The sequence below is a fragment of the Mytilus galloprovincialis genome, chromosome 4, assembly GCF_965363235.1.
Source record: "Mytilus galloprovincialis chromosome 4, xbMytGall1.hap1.1, whole genome shotgun sequence".
NCBI classification, from domain to species: Eukaryota; Metazoa; Mollusca; class Bivalvia; order Mytilida; family Mytilidae; genus Mytilus; species Mytilus galloprovincialis.
Genome location: NC_134841.1, coordinates 102,274,740 through 102,300,480, shown reverse-complemented (window position 1 = coordinate 102,300,480; position 25,741 = coordinate 102,274,740). Strand labels below are relative to the sequence as shown.

The 25,741-nt window shown below is 32.5% G+C and overlaps 1 protein-coding gene across 3 annotated transcripts in view; it reads right to left on the bottom strand.

Annotated features, from left to right (window-relative positions):
* Positions 1–305: 305 nt before the first annotated feature.
* The window catches only part of LOC143073657 (ras-specific guanine nucleotide-releasing factor 2-like), a 170,874-nt gene continuing 145,438 nt past the window's right edge, over positions 306–25,741 (bottom strand). For all 3 annotated transcript variants that reach the window (XM_076249357.1, XM_076249356.1, XM_076249358.1), the window contains 16 exons: positions 25,378–25,401; positions 21,358–21,433; positions 20,324–20,511; positions 19,363–19,565; positions 17,761–18,672; positions 16,732–16,909; positions 15,945–16,177; positions 14,568–14,674; positions 11,499–11,678; positions 11,054–11,151; positions 10,190–10,274; positions 9,210–9,407; positions 8,887–8,966; positions 8,171–8,288; positions 7,797–7,865; positions 306–7,404 (listed from right to left, as the gene is read on the bottom strand). In XM_076249357.1, coding sequence (XP_076105472.1) covers positions 7,285–7,404; positions 7,797–7,865; positions 8,171–8,288; positions 8,887–8,966; positions 9,210–9,407; positions 10,190–10,274; positions 11,054–11,151; positions 11,499–11,678; positions 14,568–14,674; positions 15,945–16,177; positions 16,732–16,909; positions 17,761–18,672; positions 19,363–19,565; positions 20,324–20,511; positions 21,358–21,433; positions 25,378–25,401 — 2,869 coding nt within the window. In that variant the 3' untranslated portion in view covers positions 306–7,284. The remainder of the gene's footprint in view (positions 7,405–7,796; positions 7,866–8,170; positions 8,289–8,886; positions 8,967–9,209; positions 9,408–10,189; positions 10,275–11,053; positions 11,152–11,498; positions 11,679–14,567; positions 14,675–15,944; positions 16,178–16,731; positions 16,910–17,760; positions 18,673–19,362; positions 19,566–20,323; positions 20,512–21,357; positions 21,434–25,377; positions 25,402–25,741) is intronic.

Below are 25,741 nucleotides of genomic sequence, written 5' to 3'. Positions count from 1 at the left end.
ACAAAGTATGAAGCATTCAGGTCTTCCACCTTCTAAAATATAAAGCTTTTAAGAAGTTAGCTAACACTGCCGCCGTAGACGCCGGATCACTATCCCTATGTTGAGCTTTCTGCAATAAAAGTTGCAGACTCGACAAAAATTAGATTTACCAAAGTTTCTGTACAAGCTTATAGGAAGTTGATATTTTGTTGAACATTTTAATTTGTTGTTTGCCTATACCAAAGAAATCCACGAAATTGATATCCAACAATGAATACACAGTAGTCAGCAGGGAGATTGGCGCAAAATATATATAAAAAAATTGATAAGAAGATAAAATTTTAATCATTACATTTGAAAAAAGATTTTAAGTAAGATCTATGATACAGTGGTTTTACATAATAAAGTTTTTTTGTAATGCTTTGTTTTACACAACAACTTCTAAAAAATGTTCACATATCACATAACAGTTGAGGAAGAAACAACAATATTGTACAGGGGAAATAACTCCAAAATATGTACATGTCAAAAGAAACATAATATTACTCTTCATTTTTTCAACAAATGTACAAAAACAATACAATTTGAGACAACAAAGTTATCAATAAGTTTATAACAAAAGTAGATGTATGATTTTGTATATACCATTTGGTCTGGTGTTCCTGATAAATGGTTTTGGTACTATGGTTTGGTTTGGAATAATTAAGATAGTTGGTTCCTTGACAGAGGAGCAGATTTTGTATATGTAGCTGCTTGAAAATAAACTGCTGACAGCAAATGGTTAGACAGACAAATTTAACGGTTAAAGCAAACGTGAGCTTCTTTTTAAGGAACGAAACTCTAAATTTCAAACCTTTCTTTCATCTCATCATGATATCTTAACGAAAGAAACCAGTGTCCGAATTGTTCAGAGGAATAGTTGTTCACCATGTCTTTGAAGGGTGACTAATATATGGTAATATAAATTGTAAAGTTATATACAGCACTAGAATACTAAGGGATAAAAATCGCTCATCATTGAGACACTATAATTTTCTTGAAAATGTACTCAGTGACCGGTTTTCATCCTCTTTATCTTTTATACAAACTGTCAATAATAGTACAAAAATAGCAGTACTTCCTGTAAAACACAACAAACATGTCACAGTCTGCTATCAAGGATACAAGACCGTATTAAAAAACAAATTATCATAGTCATTTTTACTGTAAACTAGTTCATGGTCTTGATAAATAGATATTTTTATCTTGATGAATGAAAATAAAATTTTGAAAACGTGTAATGTCATAAATTCTGTTAGACTTAGCATTTTATTTGAACTTGTAGGCAAAAAAGATAATAACTTCCTTAAGAAATTGATTGACAATTTTCAGTAAAGTTAACTTATTTCTAGATCCCATTTTGCTGATCATTTGCTATTATTACAGTACCTTTCTAGCATTATAGAAATTGTTTTAAAAACATAAAAAAAGGTTTACAATTTAATACAGTTTACAAACAAGATGCAATCAGGTAATTTCATTAACCCTTTCCTCCATAGATTTTTTTTTTTTACGTACTTGATTCGCATAGGATTGTTTCAATAAAAAAAAATTCATCAGGTTTAAAGTCATAATGCATTGGGAAAACAAATATTTCATCAATGAAATTCCAGTCGTATATTCTCATGAATATCCTTTTTATATTAGATACAAATTTTTATTAAGTCTGATACAGATTTTTTGTAGGAGAATGTTTTAACTGATGCATTACACAGGCGTCAAAAGGCGTCATTATGGAGTAAAGGGGGTGGCGTCAAAGGCGTCATTATGGAGGAAAGGGTTTACACAAAGAGTTCTTTTTGAGAAGATTAAAAAAATTAAAGATGGAGGAAGACAACAACAGACACCTGGTGAGGGCAGGACCTAACATTGACCTTTTGGTAAAGGTTGAATTTCAAAAGGTAAAACAACATTTTTTCAATGGTAATCAATACACATACCATTACAGGGAACATTTTTCTGCCATCTACAGACAAAATATACATATAGAATAGTTACCAGTATAGAGTTTCAGTTCTTAAATAGAAGTACATTATTCTCAACACAGAAATAAAGAAAATCAACAAATTTTCTTGGCTAAACACATCTTCAGCTGCCAAAAAGGGCTATAAAAGTTTCTTACAAAAACACACTCATCATGATTACCATTGTAGCTAATATACATCTGAGGAAAACACATAGAACCCAACACTTTTTTACTTCTATTTGGACAAACAAAATTCATTACAATAAAAGTTAATTCAGTCAAAGAAACTTATATAGTTCCTCTGAAATGTCTTAATCTGAATCTGTAAGACTTCTGGCAAAAGAAAGAGCAAATTACAAAAGTAACAACATCGGAATATCTAGTTAAAGTTTTTGCCAATTATCTTTGTATACAGAAGTTCATAACAATGTAAACTTCACTTTATTGTTATGCAGTTACTTTTCTACATTGGCTAGAGGTATAGGGGGAGGGTTGAGATCTCATAAACATGTTTAACCCTGCCACAATTTTGCGCCTGTCCCAAGTCAGGAGCCTCTGGCCTTTGTTAGTCTTGTCTGATTTTTAATTTTAGTTTCTTGTGTACAATTCGGAGTTTAGTATGACGTCCATTATCACTGTACTTGTATACATAGTTTTAAGGGGCCAGCTGAAGGACGCCTACGGGTATGGGAGTTTCTTTCTACATTGAAGACCCATTGGTGGCCTTTGGCTGTTGTCTGCTCTATGGTCGGGTTGTTGTCGCTTTGACACATTCCCATTTCCTTTCTCAATTTTATTCAATTAATAATTTAGCATTAAATACATTGAGTTATTCATATTTGTACATTTAATTACAAATGACATTTTACCTTAGATCTAAACAACTGTTTCATTGTAAATTACCCCAAAACAAAAAAAGGGAGACAACAAAAGTACTATAAAATATTGCACATAATTTTAAACAAAATGTGTGTAAATTAATTTGTTTTAAAACAATACAATGTAAATTAATCATGTTTTAAAAGTGTAAAGCAAGGATGATATTGTAAACAATAAATATTCATTTGGTAAAATATTTGGGTTGCAAAATAAACATAAAAATTAAAAATTTCAAAACTTACAGAGTAAAAATTCTTCTAAACTTTGTAAAATGATTAATGGTTTTGTGAGAGATGTTGATGTTATTGGTTCGTATATTTAAAAAATCTTTTTGCAGTTTTTTTTCAAATAATTTGAACTTACAACAATAATAAGTGATGCATGAGAATTTTGAAAATTGTCTGAATGCTGACATACTCACTTAAGCTGCAATATGCAAGATATAAACTATGATGCAAAACTTTACCTTATATATGCATCACTTAGGAGCAATATAGTCCCACCTTTAGGTATGAAAAATAGGTCATGATGACCTACACTTCACAGGGATACACTTCTTTTTTATGAAAAATGTTTTTGTGATAAGTATACCTGAGATATGAGTCTTGATGTGCATGGACACACTAGGTACTCTTTAAAACACTGAATAGTGTATATGAGTCCCAATATGCATAGACACACCAAGTACTCTTTTAATCACTGAATAGTGTATACGAGTCCCGATGTGCATAGACACACCAAGTACTCTTTTAATCACTGAATAGTGTATATGAGTCCCGATGTGCATGGACACACCAAGTACTCTTTTAATCACTGAATAGTGTATATGAGTCCCGATGTGCATGGACACACCAAGTATTCTTTTAATCACAGAATAGTGTATATGAGTCCCGATGTGCATGGACACACCAAGTACTCTTTTAATCACTGAATAGTGTTATTTTTTCTCAAAATATAAAAAATATATATATAAATGAAAACATTAATTCAAACAAAATCTTTTCATTAAAAACAAATAAATACATATCACATTTTTTTTACCAACATAAAACAATAAGAAGTGAAATAAAAACATATGCACTCTGGTTTCTTTCCTATAACAGAGATGAAATAGATGATTGCTAATGCTTTTTTATCTCTTTCATTTTCCTGAATATAAATACTTTTCATACAGCAGTTTCCATGGTGATACTGGCATCTTATGTCTCCATTAATACTGAGCATAAACTCGTGAGCTTGAATATTTCTGTCAGTTTAAACAATAAAAGCTAAGAATTCAAAATCATGATACATGTATTATTATTTCAAAGAGTATATTGTACAACTCCCAGTATACTATGCAATGTAAAATGCTTGATATTATGATATCCAGTAGATGGTGTGTAACATTAATTCTTGCTAATAGCTCAATATATTCTGTGTTTCTTTTAAATACCGTACAAACCTTTAGTGCACTCTTATTATGTACCAGAAACCTGAATCACAAACACTAGCCTTGACCTTGGATATTCAAAACATTAGGTTGTACACTACATCTATAAACAAATGCATTAAATCTTATTTTGTCCTCTGAAAAACAACTTTTTCATTCTTTCTTTAATAATCTAGTCAAATCATCAAATTATGCATAATCAATGTTAGATACTATCTTATAAGCTAGTACAAAGAATCTTGAATGACTTCAGCCAAATATTAATAATCTAAATTTCATACGAAAATAAAATGTGACCAACATCTTTAACTTTTGTTAATTAGTGGAGAAAACTGATTGACCAATACAAATTACATATCAGAAAATACACAAATTAGCATAATTATACAACAAAACAAAAAAAAAACAACGCATTAAAACTGAAATTGGAATACTGATATATCAGAAAAAATTAACGGCTAACACTTTTTGGGGTTAAAAATGTTCAAACAATTTGATAAAATTTTACCTTCATAAACTCAGAACACCATTTTCCACATTTTATTATCCATAGAATACAACCAAGTTATACATGTTCTATGTTAGAATACTGGCACTCATTTCAAACTTTAAGGAAAGCTATGATATCATATTTCAAATAAGACAAAAACAGCCACAATATAAGTAAGTACTTCAAAACTTTGAACAAGTATGAAAATGAGTTGTTCAGGTGTGTTAACGATTTGTTTCTTAATTTACCAGTTTTCTAGATTTGGTAATATTCCTGCCATTTACCCTGATTTTCCAGAAATATTTGTTCACTTAAAACAATTTGAAGCCTTCTTTACAAGTCAGAAACATTAATCTTTAGATTCTTTTCTAAAGAAAGCTTTACCCTATATAATTTAATTAAATTTCGGAATTTAATGCTTTCTAAAATTTATCGAGGATAGTGTGACAAATATATTATGATCCCTAAAATATACATATACATAAACTTAATGTAAATATTAATATGAATTTTAACAAAATGCATTGCATCTAAATTTAATGCTATTTTGGTGCTTTTAAGATCTTTACTCTTTATTTTATTAAAAACAATTCATAGTTTCCAAGTATAATTTCCAAAGTTAAAAAAAGGTAAGGTTTATAGCTCTTTGCCTAGGAACTGTAACATTTATATTAGAAGGAAAGGATGAAAACTATACATCAACTCTTTAATGCCAAAAAAAATGGTAAGAAAACTTGGTTGTCCCTAAATACTATTTAATTTATTGATATTGGTTGTTTTTGGCACAAACAATGGGAAATCATAAATATTTATAACATTGCAACATTATAGATAAACAACTAACAAGCAAACACACAAACACACAAACACTGTACAGTGAGAAGAAATAACAATGAGCAAAAATATGTTAATAATTCACAACCATATCTTACTAACCTAACAATAGAAAAGTTACAGAGGTGACCTTCAAAGTAGTTCTGGCTACAAAACTCTTTTTTTAAAAGTTTTCATCTTTCCAAATACAAGGTAAATCTAAAGAAAGAAAACTACTTGAGGTTCATTAATTCAAGTTTTGACATCTGAGATAATATTTATCAATTGAATGATTTAGCAATGAAAGGGGTGGCTCCATCAAAAACTCCTGAAGAACATATAGAAATTGTAACCATTATCATAAAACCATTTTTTTTGCACAGATTCCTTCCTAGTAAGACTGAACTTATTCAGTTATTTGAACTGCAAGTATTCATGTATTTAAAAAAATGTCACCATGACAATTGTCAATAGATATTGCACAAACATATTGCACACTTGTTAAATAAAGCTTTTTGATTGCACTGAGATATACATATATTAGTTTTAAAAGGCTATCACAGAAATAAAACAATTTTATAATTACACAAATCAGATCAAAATCTGCTTTTAAGTTTAACATGAAAATATCTATGATTACTTAACATTTTCTAACATAAACATTTCCCTTTCTGCTTCATAAAATAGATGGACATTGGAAAAATTGGATATGCCCCAAGACATGCATTAGTTTTTTTTAATATACTAACAACCATTTTATACCAAAGCACAAGCTCAATACAACAACTTAGGTTGAATCTCTTAGAGTTTAAACATCCAAGAGAAACCCTAATTACAACAAAAATAAGGAAACAGTATCATAGAGTAGATGGTCCCAAGTTACAATCATCATCACCATGGAAGAAGACCACTATAATCTTAAAGTTAAGACAGATCTAAACATCTGATGTGAATAGATCCATAGTAACAACTGTTATAATCTGGACCAAAAATGATTTGTGTATTTTAAAATTGGTCCAAACTCCATGTTTATAATCTGGACTGAAATGCTTTGTGTATTTAAAATTGGTCCAAACCCCAACTTCTATCACAATATATAAATAAATAAACAAATATAAATTTCCACTAACAGATAAGCTACATGTGCTTCACTGGAATGAGTAAAATATTCCATCTTTAGAATACTAATCCTTGGATTTGTATCAATTCATCTATTTGGATATCTGATATATTTCATTATCAAACACTACAGCATTAAGCCTTTAAATTCCAAGGAAACAATATCTCAACAATCTGGATCAATGGAATGTTTTCATAAATCCACTTTCATATAAATCACTCCAAGTTTCACATTGACAATGTTGTATTCTGTGTTCTCTGAGATGTTTATGATAATTCATATCTGAGTATATACATATATCTATGTATAAATTGTCCAAAATTCTGCTGTATAAAAATATTACAAGCACACGTAGTACAAAATTTAAGATAAAAAAATCCTTCTGCTTCCAAACACACCTACTGAACTGCAATCTCAAATCCTTCTTTAAAATATCTGTTCACTGAAAAAACTTAAATCTCCAAAGTCAAGTATTTGGAATCCAAACTAAAAACTTCACTCAAAAACTCTTCCTGACACGAAGCTGTATCCTTCACATTATTCCAGTTATTATGTTGAATCTATGGTCATGAGGGGGGCAGGGATACAGTTGATAAACGTGACTGCTTTGGTTCTATTTCTAATGAGTATTTGTAAGTTTGTTCATCACCAAGTAATCTAGCAGGATCTAGAAGATAGTTGGTCACCTGAAATAGAATCAAAAGTCTCAGCTACATTGAAATAAAAAATATCAAAGTTTACAAATTGAAATAAGTCTATTTCAATTCAACTTAGTCTTTTTACCACAAGGTAACATACCCCAGGAAGACATGTCACTACCAAATAATTTTTCTACTATTATTGTTATCTATATGTACAATGTATATGTATTTAATACATTTTATTAGGTGTGCCTCCTCTTAAACAGTAATGGGTTTAAAATCTTAGTTCTATAGACGGTATTCTCCTGTAGCTTAATTTTTGTTATTTCATAGGTCTGTTGGCAAGGTTATATTTTCACATTTTTTCTTCATCATGACATTAGAAAAATAAACCCCTTCAACAAATTCCCCTGGACAGTATATATTTAAATATTTACCCTTGGATGATGCTCTATCCTATAAGGTGTCTGCTGAAATAGACGGATTTCTCGTATAACATGGGCAATCTGAAAACAGAAAACAAATATATATGTGCACATATATCCATGACGATGAAGTCACTTCTCTAGAGAATTAAATATTAGTATGGAAAAATTTGTTAAAAAGAGAATGTTTTGGTTGAAACAATTATAACACCAAAGCTGAAAAAGGGTGTCATAAATAACAAGTTGAATAATTTTGTGAGTTAGAAATATTTATGAAGATCACTTTAGAACTTATTAATTTCATGTTTTCATCTTCCCTTAAAGTCATCTGAGTTATCAAAAGAATTTTCTTTAGTTCCAAATGTGATCTTTTGACCTGTACTTACCATTCTCATTTTAGAGAAGTTGATTAGATTTTCCTCTGTATAATCTGGTGTACCTTCCTCTATAAATGATAGGTCAGTTAGATACATCCCTAGGTATGGGATTGTTGGTGGGTCACATCTGTGAAAAATAGACACATAAACTTTATAGTTACTTTATATATATTTCATTTCTTCAAACTAAGATGAATGTTTTAAAACATTTATATCAATAAAAGACTGCAACTGTTGTAAATTCAGATATTTTTATATATTTTTTTTAAATTTATTTTGTCAAATCACGTAAAAAAAATTTCGAAATTGTCGGTAACGAACTTTATTTGAAACCTCTGATGATTGATGATCAGGATATTTTGACAAATCACAATAAAATTTTAACCAATTTGACACTAGTGACGGTAAAAGATCTTCATACCCTCATGGCAGTACCATGCTATAATCATCCTTTGTACAGTCTCTGTTCAGTTTATTTATTAGCTGTCAGGCGGCATTGAGATAAACACATCTTTGAAAACCATGCAATTATTGACCTCTAGATTTCTCTAAAAGTTTGTAAAGTTTTGTTTCTGCGTCATTGATTTATATTTTACTTCTCCTTTTATTTATCAAATACTTTTTATCTGTGTATATTGTATGTATATTTTGAAACTGATTTCATTTTCAATTTTTTTTCTCCATATTTTACTGTAAAAAAGCTAAATTCTTGTCAGTATTTTTACCTGTGCAGAGCATCTCTCATATTCTTAAATCTCCCATCAGATGATACTAAAGTCTGTAATCTTTCTATCATTTGCTTGGTCTAAAATGATTATTATTTTTTCAATAAGAATATAAAAGCTTATTTTCAAACAGAGTTAATATTTAATCTGAACCAATCAATGTTAGAGCACCTCAATGAAACCAACAGAGATGTTATTAAAATACAAAATATAGAAGTGATTAAAATGTAAAAGATATATGTTCCCACATTAATCTTTTAAAGCAGAAGCCTAATTCTCAATAATCATGCTATTTTCATAATAAAAATCCCAAATAAACTAACCTGTTTTGTGAGTTTCTCCCACGTCTTTTTTAATCTGTACACAGAACTGTTTACAAAAGCTGCACATATCTGGAGTACTCCGTTGTAATTGTGCATGCAACGACAGATATCAGCAATGGCCGCCCATTTCTCTATACACACTACTCTGTCTGTCAAAGTCTGTCGACCGACAATTTCTGATACAACCAATCTACTAACCTAGAGAGAAATAAATAGAAACATAGATCTTTGGTTTTATCTAACTTTTGTCCTTTCAGGAATGCTGTTTGATCTTAATCTAAGATACTTTCTGTTGAATGTATAACAACTTGTCTTAAGACAAAAGGAGATTTAAAGCCGATATAAGGTACAGATACTCAACCATGATTAATGTAGAACATTGAATTCTAGATGCCCAAGCAATATCTAGACCTAAAGTTTATTCTACAATTCTTGTCTGGTATTGAATTGTACATTAAACGAAATGTTGTATTGATTTATCTCCCTTTAATAACATGCGAGGCAGTACTTAAGCAGTATCATTTAGTACTGTGTGCCCTTAAAGAAATGCTATAAGCTGTAAAGTTTAATTTTTTTGTTGAGTTGTTTCATGCAATTATATGTACGTTCAAGCCACTTTTATCAAATTATATCAGCAGAACTCTTAGCTCTTACTTCTAATGCTGCATGTATTGTGAAGAAGCAAAAATTCATAGAAATTGACACAACCAGCTGTGATTAAACCCATAACCTATTTGAGGCCTGCAAACTACCACAAAATTTACAACGCTGTAAGATTATATGATTGATAATGAAGTATAACTTATACAAAATTTAGTCCAACTTGACTCAAAAGTACTGTTTTAAAAAACACACTTTTGACTTTGATATGAAGAACAGCAATAAAAGCACTGTTCATTAGCTTTTTGTGTATTATTTTGTTGTGCATGTGTCATGGATGGATACTCTATATCCTTTGTTTTTTCTATTATATTACTTACTTCGTTGAATCTTTTACTAACAAGGAGAACATGAGGTGCTCTATGACACTTTGATGGCTTCATCCAAGCCTGTCCAAGTAACTCCCTGAAAAATCATAATATCAATTCTTACAACTAAGTAAAAGTCTTACAAAAATCTACACCCATTACATAAGAAATTTATTATACTTCATAAATATAATATTTATAACCCTTTCACTTATATATTCCATCATCACAGTTTTTTTTCCTTTTATATCATTGGTGGCATATGAATATGACATCCATTTGTTTGATGTGTTTTAGCTTTCAATTTTGCCATTTGATTAGGGACATTCATTTTTGACTTTTTTCTAAAGATTGAATACTTTATTCATTTAACTTTTTAGTGGTCTAAAGAGTTTATCTACTTTTTCACTAGCCTGTCAACCTAAGAGTTGTTAGTTTGAAGCTTGCATGCAGCAGGTGCATTTGACTCTAATATTAATTAACTTGGATTGTCAGATTTCTTTTGGAAGGTCAGTGGTAATCTTCAGACACATTCCCTTCTTCTAAAAATAAAACACTGAACACCAGGATATATACAATAGTGCTGATAATGGCACAAAACACCAGGATATATACAATAGTGCTGATAATAGCACAAAACATTAATAATCAATCAATCATTTCATGTGAACTTCAACAACATATTTCTCCATGCTTATTTTTATTTTTATTTTTAATTTGAAATGATATATATAAACACTACTAATTACAATTAAAATTGAGAATGGAAATGGGGAATGTGTCAAAAAGACAACAACCCGACCATAGAACAGACAACAGCAGGTCACCTATAGGTCTTCAATGAATTTCAATTGAACTGTTCAGAGCAATACTTACTCGCTTCTGATACTGATAAATATTTTATGGTCTAAGTAGGTCAACTGTTCAGCTATATCCAATGCAGATAGGGAATCAAAAGTGTCTTTGGAAGATATCTGTCAAAATAGGACATAATCAAATGAAATAAATTTATAATAATGAGTCAGAAATAGAGAAAATCTACAAAAAATAAGTATATGTAAAGTATGCAAGATGAAACATTACAAAAAATTAACCATAATAACAAATAAGAAGCATTGGGTTCAAATGTATATAGAGAAACAGCACTGTTCTCATCTTAGAATCAGTCTCAGCAGAATGTTAGTTAGCTTTACCACACATTTCTAATCTATTATAAATCTATAAACCTAGATCAGGGTTTCCAAAATGTAACAAGATAAGAATACACAGAGATGTAAGGTAATACATCTATGACAGAGAAGGTAAAGAAGCATTAAATTACCGCTGGTGGTGTGAGTAACTTTTCTAAGTCGACCTTCTTGACCTCTTGAGATTCCTTGTTGATTGTTCGTAAGATTGATGCTGCAGCTTTATGTTCCGTGGGTAACAGTGAAGTATTACAAACCATCTCTTCTAACATGTCAATTACTAATGCTTTCAACTCGGGATCACTCTCAAAATCCTACAAATATAGATTTATTATTATAAAAGACCTAATAGTTGTTGTTAAATTAAATTTTGGACCTTTTTTTACCTTAGAGTCCTCGCCCATATGAAGCTACACTATACTAATTCTTACTCTAAATCTTATCAGTAATGTGCAATGAGCCTATAACGCTAACTCAAAATCCTAACCATCACCTTATATTATAGGTACCATAAAGTAAAAATTTGTAAGGGTTCTGCGGTACCCAGTGTCTCGCCTACTTTTGCTGTTAATCACACACTCATCAAAAATGATGAAAAAATCAATAAAATTATTCCTCTCGATACTATCTTTTGATTGTCAGAAGCTTCTGTCCAAGTTTGGTAAAAATCAAGGCTAGTTTAAGAATCTTAAAAATGATTTAAATACTTTAACTGCAGACTGTATGTAATGTTAACTGGAAGAAAAACTAAGTCCATTTATAAGTAAAATACGGAAAAAATGGAATTTTATTTTTACAAAATTTACTTCTAGATACTATCTCCTGATCATAAACAAGCTTCTGGCCAAGTTTTGTACATTTCCAGGATAGTTTAAGAAAGTTATTAAAATTTTAAAAACTTTAACCACAGAGTGAATGTAATGTTTCCTGGCAGAAAAAAACTAAGTCCATTTATAAGTAAAACAAGTGAAACTGCGAGCTACTGCTCACTGATGATACCCCCGCCGCAAGTGGATAATATTAATAGTGTAAAAATATGCAAGTGTTCGGTAAACAGGAAGTTGTCGAGTGATGAATCTGAAAACGCATCACACGGTATAGCTGACTTATATAAATCCTGAAACCAAATTTCAGAAATCCTTGTATTGTAGTTCCTGAGAAAAATGTGACGAAAATTTTCAACTTGGGTATCATGTGTAAAATCAGACAAGTGTTCGGTAAACAGGAAGTTGTCAAGTGATGAATCTGAAAACGCATCACACGGTATGGCTGACATATATAAATGTTGATACCAAAGTACAGAAAGGGTGGATGTGTAGTTCCTGAGAAAAATGTGACGAAAGTTTCATGGGACGGACTGACTGACGGACAGACAGAGGTAAAACAGTATACCCCCCCCCTTTTTTAAAGCGGGGGTATAATAAGGAAAAAATGGAATTTTATTTTTACAAAATTTACTTCTGGATACTATCTTATGAACATAAACAAGCTTCTGTCCAAGTTTCGTACAATTCAAGGATAGTTTAAGAAAGTTATTAAAATTTCAAAAACTTTAACCACAGAGTGAATATTTGTGGACGCCGCCGCCGCCGCCACCGACGGAATGTAGGATCGCTATGTCTCGCTTTTTCGACTAAAGTCGAAGGCTCGACAAAAAGGTATTTCTTTAACATTTTAGTTATGCACCTTTTTCTAGACCCTAAATCTTTGTCTGACATAAAATACAAGTTATAGACTCAAATTTGACTGCCTTATATGTTTGAAAGAGTATAGTATCACTGTATCCTACCAAAAAGATGGTTTGTTTCATAAATGATATTTGACTATGTTTTAAGGTCGGATTACCTGTTGGAATTTAGAAACCCAATGTTTGACTATGTTATATACCTGTTGGAATTTAGAAACCCAATGTTTGACTATGTTATATTTGCCTGTTGAAATTTAGAAACCCAATGTTTGACGATGTTATATTTACCTGTTGAAATTTAGAAACCCAATGTTTGACTATGTTATATTTACCTGTTGGAATTTAGAAACCCCTTGTTTGACTATGTTATATTTACCTGTTGGAATTTAGAAACCAAATGTTTGACTATGTTATATTTACCTGTTGGAATTTAGATACCCAATGTTTGACTATGTTATATTTACCTGTTGGAATTTAGAAACCCAATGTTTGACTATGTTATATTTACCTGTTGGAATTTAGATACCCAATGTTTGACTATGTTATATTTACCTGTTGGAATTTAGAAACCCCTTGTTTGACTATGTTATATTTACCTGTTGGAATTTAGATACCCAATGTTTGACTATGTTATATTTACCTGTTGGAATTTAGAAACCCAATGTTTGACTATGTTATATTTACCTGTTGGAATTTAGATACCCAATGTTTGACTATGTTATATTTACCTGATGGAATTTAGAAACCCAATGTTTGACTATGTTATATTTACCTGTTGGAATTCAGATACCCAATGTTTGACTATGTTATATTTACCTGTTGGAATTTAGAAACCCCTTGTTTGACTATGTTATATTTACCTGTTGGAATTTAGATACCCAATGTTTGACTATGTTATATTTACCTGTTGGAATTTAGATACCCAATGTTTGACTATGTTATATTTACCTGATGGAATTTAGAAACCCAATGTTTGACTATGTTATATTTACCTGTTGGAATTCAGATACCCAATGTTTGACTATGTTATATTTACCTATTGGAATTTAGAAACCCCTTGTTTGACTATGTTATATTTACCTGTTGGAATTTAGAAACCCCTTGTTTGACTATGTTATATTTACCTGTTGGAATTTAGAAACCCCTTGTTTGACTATGTTATATTTACCTGTTGGAATTTAGAAACCCCTTGTTTGACTATGTTATATTTACCTGTTGGAATTTAGATACCCAATGTTTGACTATGTTATATTTACCTGATGGAATTTAGAAACCCAATGTTTGACTATGTTTGACCTGTTGGAATTCAGATACCCAATGTTTGACTATGTTATATTTACCTGTTGGAATTTAGAAACCCCTTGTTTGACTATGTTATATTTACCTGTTGGAATTTAGAAACCCAATGTTTGACTATGTTATATTTACCTGTTGGAATTTAGATACCCAATGTTTGACTATGTTATATTTACCTGTTGGAATTTAGATACCCAATGTTTGACTATGTTATATTTACCTGTTGGAATTTAGATACCCAATGTTTGACTATGTTAAGCACTCTCATGGTAGCAGCAGTACTTATGACAGACTCTCTCTTCTTCTGTAGACGGGAATCGCCAGTCCCTGTTGATAAAATATACAATGCAAACTTTAAACCATACACTACTTCATACAACATAAAACTTGATGATATTGCCAGGCATTAAAGAGACTGTGATTTTTAATGTTTTTAAACATTCTAAAGTAACCTTTCACCTTTTGGGTTATCCAATTATGACAAAAGATATTTCTTTCAAGGAAGGAGCACATAAATGAAAGGAAATGACTGATCAAGACAAGAATAAAATATTTATTGAACAAGAATGAGAGTATACCTAGAAATAGACTTTTACTGTACATTAAACAAACCATCAGATAGAGCCACTAACCTGTAGTAGGTTGTACTGTACATTAAACAAACCATCAGATAGAGCCACTAACCTGTAGTAGGTTGGACTGTACATTAAACAAACCATCAGATAGAGCCACTAACCTGTAGTAGGTTGGACTGTACATTAAACAAACCATCAGATAGAGCCACTAACCTGTAGTAGGTTGGACTGTACATTAAACAAACCATCAGATAGAGCCACTAACCTGTAGTAGGTTGGACTGTACATTAAACAAACCATCAGATAGAGCCACTAACCTGTAGTAGGTTGGACTGTACATTAAACAAACCATCAGATAGAGCCACTAACCTGTAGTAGGTTGGACTGTACATTAAACAAACCATCAGATAGAGCCACTAACCTGTAGTAGGTTTTACTGTACATTAAACAAACCATTAGGTTGTACTGTACATTAAACAAACCATCAGATAGAGCCACTAACCTGTAGTAGGTTGTACTGTACATTAAACAAACCATCAGATAGAGCCACTAACCTGTAGTAGGTTGTACTGTACATTAAACAAACCATCAGATAGAGCCACTAACCTGTAGTAGGTTGTACTGTACATCAAACAAACCATCAGATAGAGCCACTAACCTGTAGTAGGTTGTACTGTTCATTAAACAAACCATCAGATAGAGCCACTAACCTGTAGTAGGTTGTACTGTACATTAAACAAACCATCAGATAGAGCCACTAACCTGTAGTAGGTTGTACTGTTCATTAAACAAACCATCAGATAGAACCACTAACCTGTAGTAGGTTGTACTGTACATTAAACAAACCATCAGATAGAGCCACTAACCTGTAGTAGGTTGTACTGTACATTAAACAAACCATCAGATAGAGCCACTAACCTGTAGTAGGTTGTACTGTACATTAAACAAACCATCAGATAGAGCCACTAACCTGTAGTAGGTTGTACTGTACATTAAACAAACCATCAGATAGAACCACTAACCTGTAGTAGGCTGTAGAAAGGCCCTTGATGTCCTTGGAGTGGTTTGTGGCTGAGGTGGTACTGTTGCCTGCTGTTGTTGTGGTTGTGTAGACACTGGTACTGTTACCGTTGGTGGTTGTTGGGTTGTTGGCACCTGTTGTGACTGACCTTGACCTGGTTGTGGACTCTCAGGGTAGGTCACTGACCCAGCTGTAGCAACAGCAAATGCTGTCAAAGCTGCTGTGGAACTTGATCTGTAAAGAGAGAGGAGGATTGGCTATACAAATGTGTAATTTCAACAATAAGTGTTTTTCTTGAACATTAAGTTGCTAAAATGGAAATAGTTGTAATTACATCAATAATCTTTATTCAATTGAACAGGTACCAATATAGACTGAACCTTGTATATTTGGTGTTTCGTCTCAAGAGATTCTTGTTGGCTGTTTATTTTCACAATTTGTCTGTGTTTGTGGTAATTTAGAGTTAACACCCCTTCATGGCTGTGATTCTACATAACTATGTTGTTGCTGGTTGCTGTCTCATTGATATATATTATGGCTCTCACAAGAACTCAAAAAGATGTAACAGCAAATATTTTGGCTCAGTGTTTGACATCAGTCTTATCAGTGCAAACTTACCGTCTTTGGGATCTACGAGAAGATGTAACAATTAACAGCCCCAGACTTGGCCTGAGGTGGGGAGCCCTCTATCTGTGGATAACTTACCTTCGTTGGGATCTACGAGAAGATGTAACAACAGCCCCAGACTTGGCCTGAGGTGGGGAGCCCTCTATCTGTGGATAACTTACCTTCGTTGGGATCTACGAGAAGATGTAACAACAGCACCAGACTTGGCCTGAGGTGGTGAACCCTCTATCTGACTTATAATGCTGCTACGTGGTGTACTCGCACTTATTATACTACTCCTAGGAGTACTGTATACACTTCCTATTGACTCAGCCTCAGCACTGCCTCTCTTACCAGTAACTAGAATATAATTTATCATTTTATAGTCCTTATCATAATGTTTGAAGAAAACAAGATCTTACTTGAAGTTAAACTATAATGTTTTTAAATCAAGCCATTCATGTTTAAATCATAAATTTCAAAGCCTAAATTCAGTTGCCTTTAAATAGGGATATGGAATTGCTCTGTATGAACAATTAGTTCTATAGCAATGACTTTATAAAATTAATTTTGAATATCAAAAAGTCCCAAATAAACCTCTTAAAAATTTTACATCCTGTTTTAGGAGGATAGGTATGGATTCATTTGCAAGTCATTAAAAAACAAGAATGTGTCCAAAGTACACAGATGCCCCACTTGCACTATCCTTTTCCATGTTCCATGGACTGTAAAAATTGGGTAATAATCTAATTTGGCATTAAAATTAGAAAGATTATATTATAGGGAACATATGTAATAAGTTTCAAGTTGATTGGACTTCAATTTCATCAAAAACTACCTTGACCAAAAACTTTAACCTGAAACTCCCCCTTTCATTTTCTATGTTCAGTGGACCGTGAAATTGGGGTCAAAAGTCTAATTTGACTTTAAAATTAAAAAGATCATATCATAAGCAACCAGTGTACTAAGTTTCAAGTTGATTGGACTTCAGCTTCATCAAAAACTACCTTGACCAAAGACTTTAACCTGAACGGACGGACGGACGGACGGACGAACGGAGGCACAGACCAGAAAACATAATGCTCCTCTACTATCGTAGGTGGGGCATAAAAATGTCATTAGAAATACGTCCAATTTTCATATTTCGCATTCTAAATATAATTGTAATAATAACTTCATATTGAACATATGACAAACTTTTGAAAACTTACATGGCCTTTTGATATGTGACATGATGTTTGGGGATGACATACTGTACATAATGGGTGACGGTGCTCGGTTGATTTTTGGACTGGACATCGGTGACTTGATGGGAGATAACCTAGGTGGGGTGGATGGTCTACGATCACGCACTGCGGGTGAAAGTTGTCTTGTTGGAGAAGACTGTCGTCTTGGAGATGGGGTGAGTTCTAGCCTGGTTGGCGAGGTCCGTCTTTGTAGTGATGGTGATGAAACCTCCTGTCGTGTTGGAGAAGATGGTCGTCTGCCTGGAGATGGAGCTCTCCTGAGAGGAGAAGTAGCTCTGGCAGTAGGTGAAGGAATTCTGATTGGTGAAGACATAGGTGGTTTAATTATACGTATCGGACTACTAGGAGATAGTGCTAACGCTTCTAACATATGAGGATCTGTACTGAAATGGTATCCTCTATTTGGAGACAGTGGTCTCTCTTTATAACCTGGACTTAAACTTCTTGTTGGAATGCCATTTGTTTGCCCTCTTATATTAAACCTTGGACTCACTCTTGGTGACGGAAAGGGACTCAATCTTGGTGTTCCAGGAGTCAATGTGTCAGAGCTTGCCGCTGAGCTAATTGTATTTGAGCTCTGATCACGAGCAGTGTGAAATGTTTCTGTGGACTCTGATTCTGACAGAAATATTTGTGATTCACTTAAAAAATCCTTGTCTTCGTCACTAGAATAATCACAGGTTTCACCGATTTCTCCAGCACCCAAGGACAATTTTAAAGACCCAGAAGTCTCCATCTTTATTGACGGAACACATGCTTCATGATCTGTCAATGTTTCTGTTGAAGCAATCGGAGCCAGTTTTTGCTTTGGTGGCGCTAAAAAACTCTGTAATTCACTTCCTGTTTCGTCACTGTCAATGGAATCTCTACTATCTACTAAAACAAGACAACATAAATGTATTGATCTTTTTATAAGCAATAACTGTAAGGAGAAAGTTTACATGCATTTCCTATTTCAATAATATTCAACAATATAAATACAATCTAAATTGCATATTGTCTATATTTCATTTGCTGAACTTTAAAGCAAAAACCACCACACAAGAAACTTGCTTCAAAGTGCTTTCTAACTCTTACAAAAAACATTCAAATAATCTGTTTGATTTTTGTAAAAGCCTTCACCAAAGGTTTTAAGTGAATTATGAATCTTATGCAAACTAGCACATACTTATTTCTTTGTAATGTCAAGTTTAGCAATACAACAAGCAATTTATGTTTACTTTGGTAAAGGAGCCACTAAAAAGCCATGTTTGAAATCATGATCACAGTTGGCAAAGGTTGGTAGACAAAAATAAATGAATTTATGTACATTTCATTTAAATTGACTATACACATAATTGATACAATTTGGCAATGCGGAATACAGTTACTCATACATAGTAGGCACAGCAGCACAAGGCAATTGTTAAATAGGCATGCAGTGACCTTAAGGTGTAAATTTTGATTGAATTGTATTTCTAGGTTAGTCTTCTTGACTTTTCTCTCAGATCTCCTTTAACTATGTGCAGTTATCCTGTATTTTCTGAAATTTTCAATTCATGTGAAAATAAACGGAAAAGATCTTACATTTATGGAATGATTCTGATCCTAGCGTAGGAGGTTTCTTTATTGGTCTTTTCTCCATAGATACTTCATGTTTCATGTCCCCTGTACTTATTCTACGTGGTTTTTCCACTTGAGGTTTGAGTAGAAGTTTGGTGTCGGTGGGTGGGTGCTCAGTGAACTGTTGTGGTGGGCTCGTACTGTAGATATCAGTATCTGATGCTGATCTAAAAACATGAACAAATTATTAGTACTTTCAGTAAGTTATACTTCCATCTTTTATGGTAACATTCTATACAAAGCACAACAATGTTGTCATTCACTTCGAAAGCTACTGTAAATTCAGAAATTATTGAATGCATTTATTATTGCAATTTTGTAATTTTAGACTAAAATGCAATTTTGTAATTTAAGACTAAAATGCAGTTTTGTAATTTGACTAAAATGCAATTTTGTAATTTTAGACTAAAATGCAATTTTGTAATTTTAGACTAAAATGCAATTTTATTTTTTTGCGATATTGCGAAAAATCCTGTTTAATTCATATAAAAAAATTCAAAATGCGAGTTTGAATTATTGCGGTTATAACCCTGTCGCATTTTTCGCAATAATAAAAACATCGCAATAATTTTTGAATTTACAGTAACCAAACCTTAAAGTCATTTAAGATTGAACATTGGGAATAAATATTGATTCCCTTATATGGTCTTTATATCAGAAATAAACACAAATATTCTAAATCCATTTTTTTTTGGCATGATACAGGTTATGTTCTTCTTGCTTTATTTATGATGGATGATACAAAACCCCTAACTGGAGGGATAGTGGTTGATGTTCATATATTGAGACATTATTTTTCAATCATGACTTCTGAAACTGGCATGCCAGCAACTGCTAGTAGTCCCTTCAAATGATCTGTTTTGTCTTATTTTTAAAGACAAAATCCAAGTGAAGGTTTGATCTGGCTAAAAAACTTGATACTTACTGGCAAGAGGACAGGCTAGAATCCAAAGTCTGTTCAGGATTCTTATAAACCCGTTTAAGGGCTTCCAGCACCACTTTTCCACTAGAAAACACCCTATAGGTCAGCAGGAATGTGTTCAGGAAATCGATGCTTAGAAACCTGAGATCAGTGAGACGATCTAGTAGGCGGTCCACACTGGCATGACGGATCTAAATTTAAAGGAACGAGATTTAAACACAGATACAATAAGTATCAAAATGATTTACATTTGTGTTATTTATTTAAATTTAAGTGATGGTGCCAACAAAGCCATATTTTTGTTAATGCATATCCTGGTAAGGGTGTACATTCTTACCTAAATATGGTCCTTATTGTAATAAATTGAAAATTTCCAAAAGTCATTAACATAAATAAGATGCTTGTAATTATCCAATTTCTCAGTCAGTAAAATACCATGAAATAAAAATCTCCAATTCTTTTTGACAACCAGAGAATTCTTATAAGCTTATTGTGACAAATAAAAATTAAGTTTGGTAGAAACAAGAATGTGTCCTCAGTACACGAATGCCCCACTCGCACTATCATTTTCCATGTTCAGTGGACCGTGAAATTGGGGTAAAAACTCTAATTTGGCATTAAAATTAGAAAGATCATATCATAGGGAACATGTGTACTAAGTTTGAAGTCGATTGGACTTCAACTTCATCAAAAACTACCTTGACCAAAAACTTTAACCTGAAGCGGGACAGACGGACGAACGAACGGACGAACGGACGCACAGACCAGAAAACACAATGCCCCTCTACTATTGTAGGTGGGGCATAAAAATCCTTTGATGTCACAATTCTAAAAGGACCAACCAAACTAATTGTAGAAATTATATTTTTCTAGTGAAATATCTCTGCAATGGCATCATTCTGTTTGTATTCTGTTTATTCTATCAATACAGTGACTTATTTGGTTTGCATTCATTTTATTCTGTTTATAAAAATAAGGTTATGCAATTTTAAAAGGCAAATAATTGGAGAAATAAGTAAACATTTTATTTTTCTTACTTGAGGCACTTTGCAGGAGTTTAATGTTCTACTGAACCTGATGTCCACGTCATCCTTAAACAGCTTCGGATCAGACCTGAAATAAATAAATAATTATATTCTATATACATCTTCTATGATCAGACCTGAAAGTACAGGGAATAAATAGTGTATTCTCTATAACCTTAGACTAACTAACTTAAACAAAACAAAATGCCTGTACATCATGCTGATGGAATCCTTTCTTATGATGCCACAAATATACTGGCAAAGGATATGAAAAATAGGGTATTTATGTGCCATAAACTTTCATTAATGAATGAACTTACAACCACAGTTAACTAAATAATTTATAATGAGTTAAGACATCCATGAAGTGTTTCTATTCAGATTTTAGTTTTTGTTTTAGTTTAACATGCTTTTACTAACTGCAAGCAAACTAATTGAGCAGTGAAATAATGCAATCTGAATGTGATACAGTGACTAGTTACAGATATGTTACCTAAACTAAATGCTACTATAAAATTATTAAAGAGTTCATACTGAAACTTCACAATAACTCTCCTATAGGACTCTCTAAAGTCTTGATGTGACCTACTGATACTTCACAATAACTCTCCTATAGGACTCTCTAAAGTCTCTACGTGACCTACTGATACTTCACAATAACTCTCCTATAGGTCTCTCTAAAGTCTCTACGTGACCTACTGAAACTTCACAATAACTCTCCTATAGGACTCTCTAAAGTCTCTACGTGACCTACTGATACTTCACAATAACTCTCCTATAGGTCTCTCTAAAGTCTCTACGTGACCTACTGATACTTCACAATAACTCTCCTATAGGTCTCTGAAAAGTCTTGACGTGACCTACTGATACTTCACAATAACTCTCCTATAGGTCTCTCTAAAGTCTTGACGTGACCTACTGAAACTTCACAATAACTCTCCTATAGGACTCTCTAAAGTCTCTACGTGACCTACTGATACTTCACAATAACTCTCCTATAGGACTCTCTAAAGTCTCTACGTGACCTACTGATACTTCACAATAACTCTCCTATAGGACTCTCTAAAGTCTCTATGTGACCTACTGAAACTTCACAATAACTCTCCTATAGGACTCTCTAAAGTCTCTATGTGACCTACTGAAACTTCACAATAACTCTCCTATAGGTCTCTCTAAAGTCTCTACGTGACCTACTGATACTTCACAATAACTCTCCTATAGGACTCTCTAAAGTCTCTATGTGACCTACTGAAACTTCACAATAACTCTCCTATAGGTCTCTCTAAAGTCTCTATGTGACCTACTGATACTTCACAATAACTCTCCTATAGGACTCTCTAAAGTCTTGACGTGACCTACTGATACTTCACAATAACTCTCCTATAGGTCTCTCTAAAGTCTCTACGTGACCTACTGATACTTCACAATAACTCTCCTATAGGTCTCTCTAAAGTCTCTATGTGACCTACTGAAACTTCACAATAACTCTCCTATAGGTCTCTCTAAAGTCTCTATGTGACCTACTGATACTTCACAATAACTCTCCTATAGGACTCTCTAAAGTCTTGACGTGACCTACTGATACTTCGAAATAACTCTCCTATAGGTCTCTCTAAAGTCTTGACGTGACCTACTGAAACTTCACAATAACTCTCCTATAGGACTCTCTAAAGTCTTGACGTGACCTACTGATACTTCACAATAACTCTCCTATAGGACTCTCTAAAGTCTTGACGTGACCTACTGAAACTTCACAATAACTCTCCTATAGGACTCTCTAAAGTCTTGACGTGACCTACTGATACTTCACAATAACTCTCCTATAGGACTCTCTAAAGTCTTGACGTGACCTACTGATACTTCACAATAACTCTCCTATAGGACTCTCTAAAGTCTTGACGTGACCTACTGATACTTCACAATAACTCTCCTATAGGACTCTCTAAAGTCTTGACGTGACCTACTGAAACTTCACAATAACTCTCCTATAGGACTCTCTATAGTCTTGACGTGACCTACTGATACTTCACAATAACTCTCCTATAGGACTCTCTTAAGTCTTGACGTGACCTACTGAAACTTCACAATAACTCTCCTCTCTAAAGTCTCTACGTGACCTACTGATACTTCACAATAACTCTCCTCTCTAAAGTCTCTACGTGACCTACTGATACTTCACAATAACTCTCCTCTCTAAAGTCTCTACGTGACCTACTGGAAGACAAACCCTTATTTTAAGTGACAGTATGAACTTACTGCACTTTATTTTTGTCAACTACTTTGCACAACCAGGTCATCGTTCGATTAATTTTGTTGCTTCTGTCCTGTTTATGTATGAAATATCTGCTACTGAATATTAAGCACAAAATAATCATTCTATTTGACATTGTTGCTTAAACTTTTGTCTCTTTGTCTCTTTTGTTTTTGTGAAAAAATGGGGTTTTCTTCGAGACAATACTAGTTTGTGATTTTGTTGTAATATTATTTTGTTACAACTGATCAAATGCCTTATTTGATCTTTTTATTACCTGCAACTAATTCATAATCAGCAGAAGGATGTTTATGATAGAAATACAACTTATGTATTATATATGTAATATATCTTAAATATAAGAACCTCTCCAACCAGTATACTATTTTATATCATTAATTTTTAAGTCCCAAAATAATAACTAAAAGCAAATCATTCCAGCATAAAAGCAGCCAACATTGAAAGCAAAAGTGAAAAAAGCAAGCATTGCACAAAACATTTATACTATTAAAGCAAAATATATCTTTATTCATTAAATTTAGAAATCTGTGAGATAAATAAACAAGAAAAATTCTGATCAAAGAAATAATAAAAAATTGAAACGTACAGCAACATATCAAATTATTCCATGCCAGATAATAAAGTGTAAAGCTACATTCTACCAATAGATCAAAATTCTGTGTGCCCATTGGTTAGAATATTACAATCCAAAAAAGGATTTTAACAAGGGAAAAGCAAAATTTTATGACTCCAACTGAAAACAATAGGCTGAGGGGGGCCTTCCAGTCTGTATCACTTGTCTGGCAAACATAGACCAATTGAATGTTATTATTTTTACAATTTTTTATGATTGCAATTTGTAGATCTAAAATACAAATTTATGATAAATATGGTCATTTATCTTAACTTCAACTTAAGGGAAATAACTCCAAAAAGATTTTAAAACAATGCTCATTTAATGGCTTTAACTCATAAGGAGTGGGTCTCATTTGGATTCTTAGCATGACACTGGATTGACCAATTTTTTTTTAAGCATGACACTTGAAAGTGGAATAATCATGCGTGAAAACTGGAAAGGAAGTCTGGCAGGAAACAGGAAATAACATGCTCTATTATAGCAATGAGAAGCAGGATAAGGGATTCTCACTAAACAATAAGCAGGATTCAGGATCAGACACCCCAAATGATATCCCCTAAGGATTCATCTGATAATTTTGGGAAACTCAGTAAATCTTTATATTGTGTAAAATAAGCAACCTGTCAAATTTGCTCTGTCTATTATGGTTATCATGCGTTTGATAATTAATGCATTTATTATCTTAATGTTCTATTTCATGACTACCATGTTGATTGGTTCATAGGAACATGAAACAAAAACCTTATACCAGGTACCATTAGGTTCATTAGATCTATTTTTGGTTTATATTGATCATGTGTTTTCATAGAAGATTTGTTTTAAAGTTAAAAGAAAATGACGACAGACTCTAAATGAAGACAATAAGCTCACATGGCCCTTAAGGGCAGATGAGCTAAAACAGAATTGTATAAATAATATATTCATAATTTATCAAATAATAAAAGCAAGCAATAAAAAAACAACCCTCAACCCTCAGATTTCCATGTTTTGATCTGTTTTAAACTTGACAAGGATTTTGACTGTATAAAACAAAACACCAGAAAATTATACACAATTCCCTTTAATAAGAAATATTTTAAATTTCAGTACTCCTTTTAATGTCCAAAATGACACACAAATATTTTGAAATTAGGAAATGACTCACCAGATTTGAGCATCATGGATGTATCTGCAAAGTGTGCAGGTCAAATGTTGTTAAGAAATAATGACAACAGAATTACAACATAGATGACCTTCACAGAAAGTTTTTTTCTAAGAAAGAGAAAATTGAAACTATATCTGAAAGTATTTAAAGGAAAAGAATAAAACCCATAACAATGTTGTCTCCATAAAACTGATTGCCTTTTAAGATGAAAATTTCAACATCTCAACACCTTTTCTGCGTAAAAAAGTTTAATTATCAAAATATTCATTGCAAACATAAATAATTGGAATAAGTAGAACAATTCCTCCTAAAAAGAAAGATGTGTGTCGCCTTTTGTCCTTAAATATAATTTTTTTTTTTTATT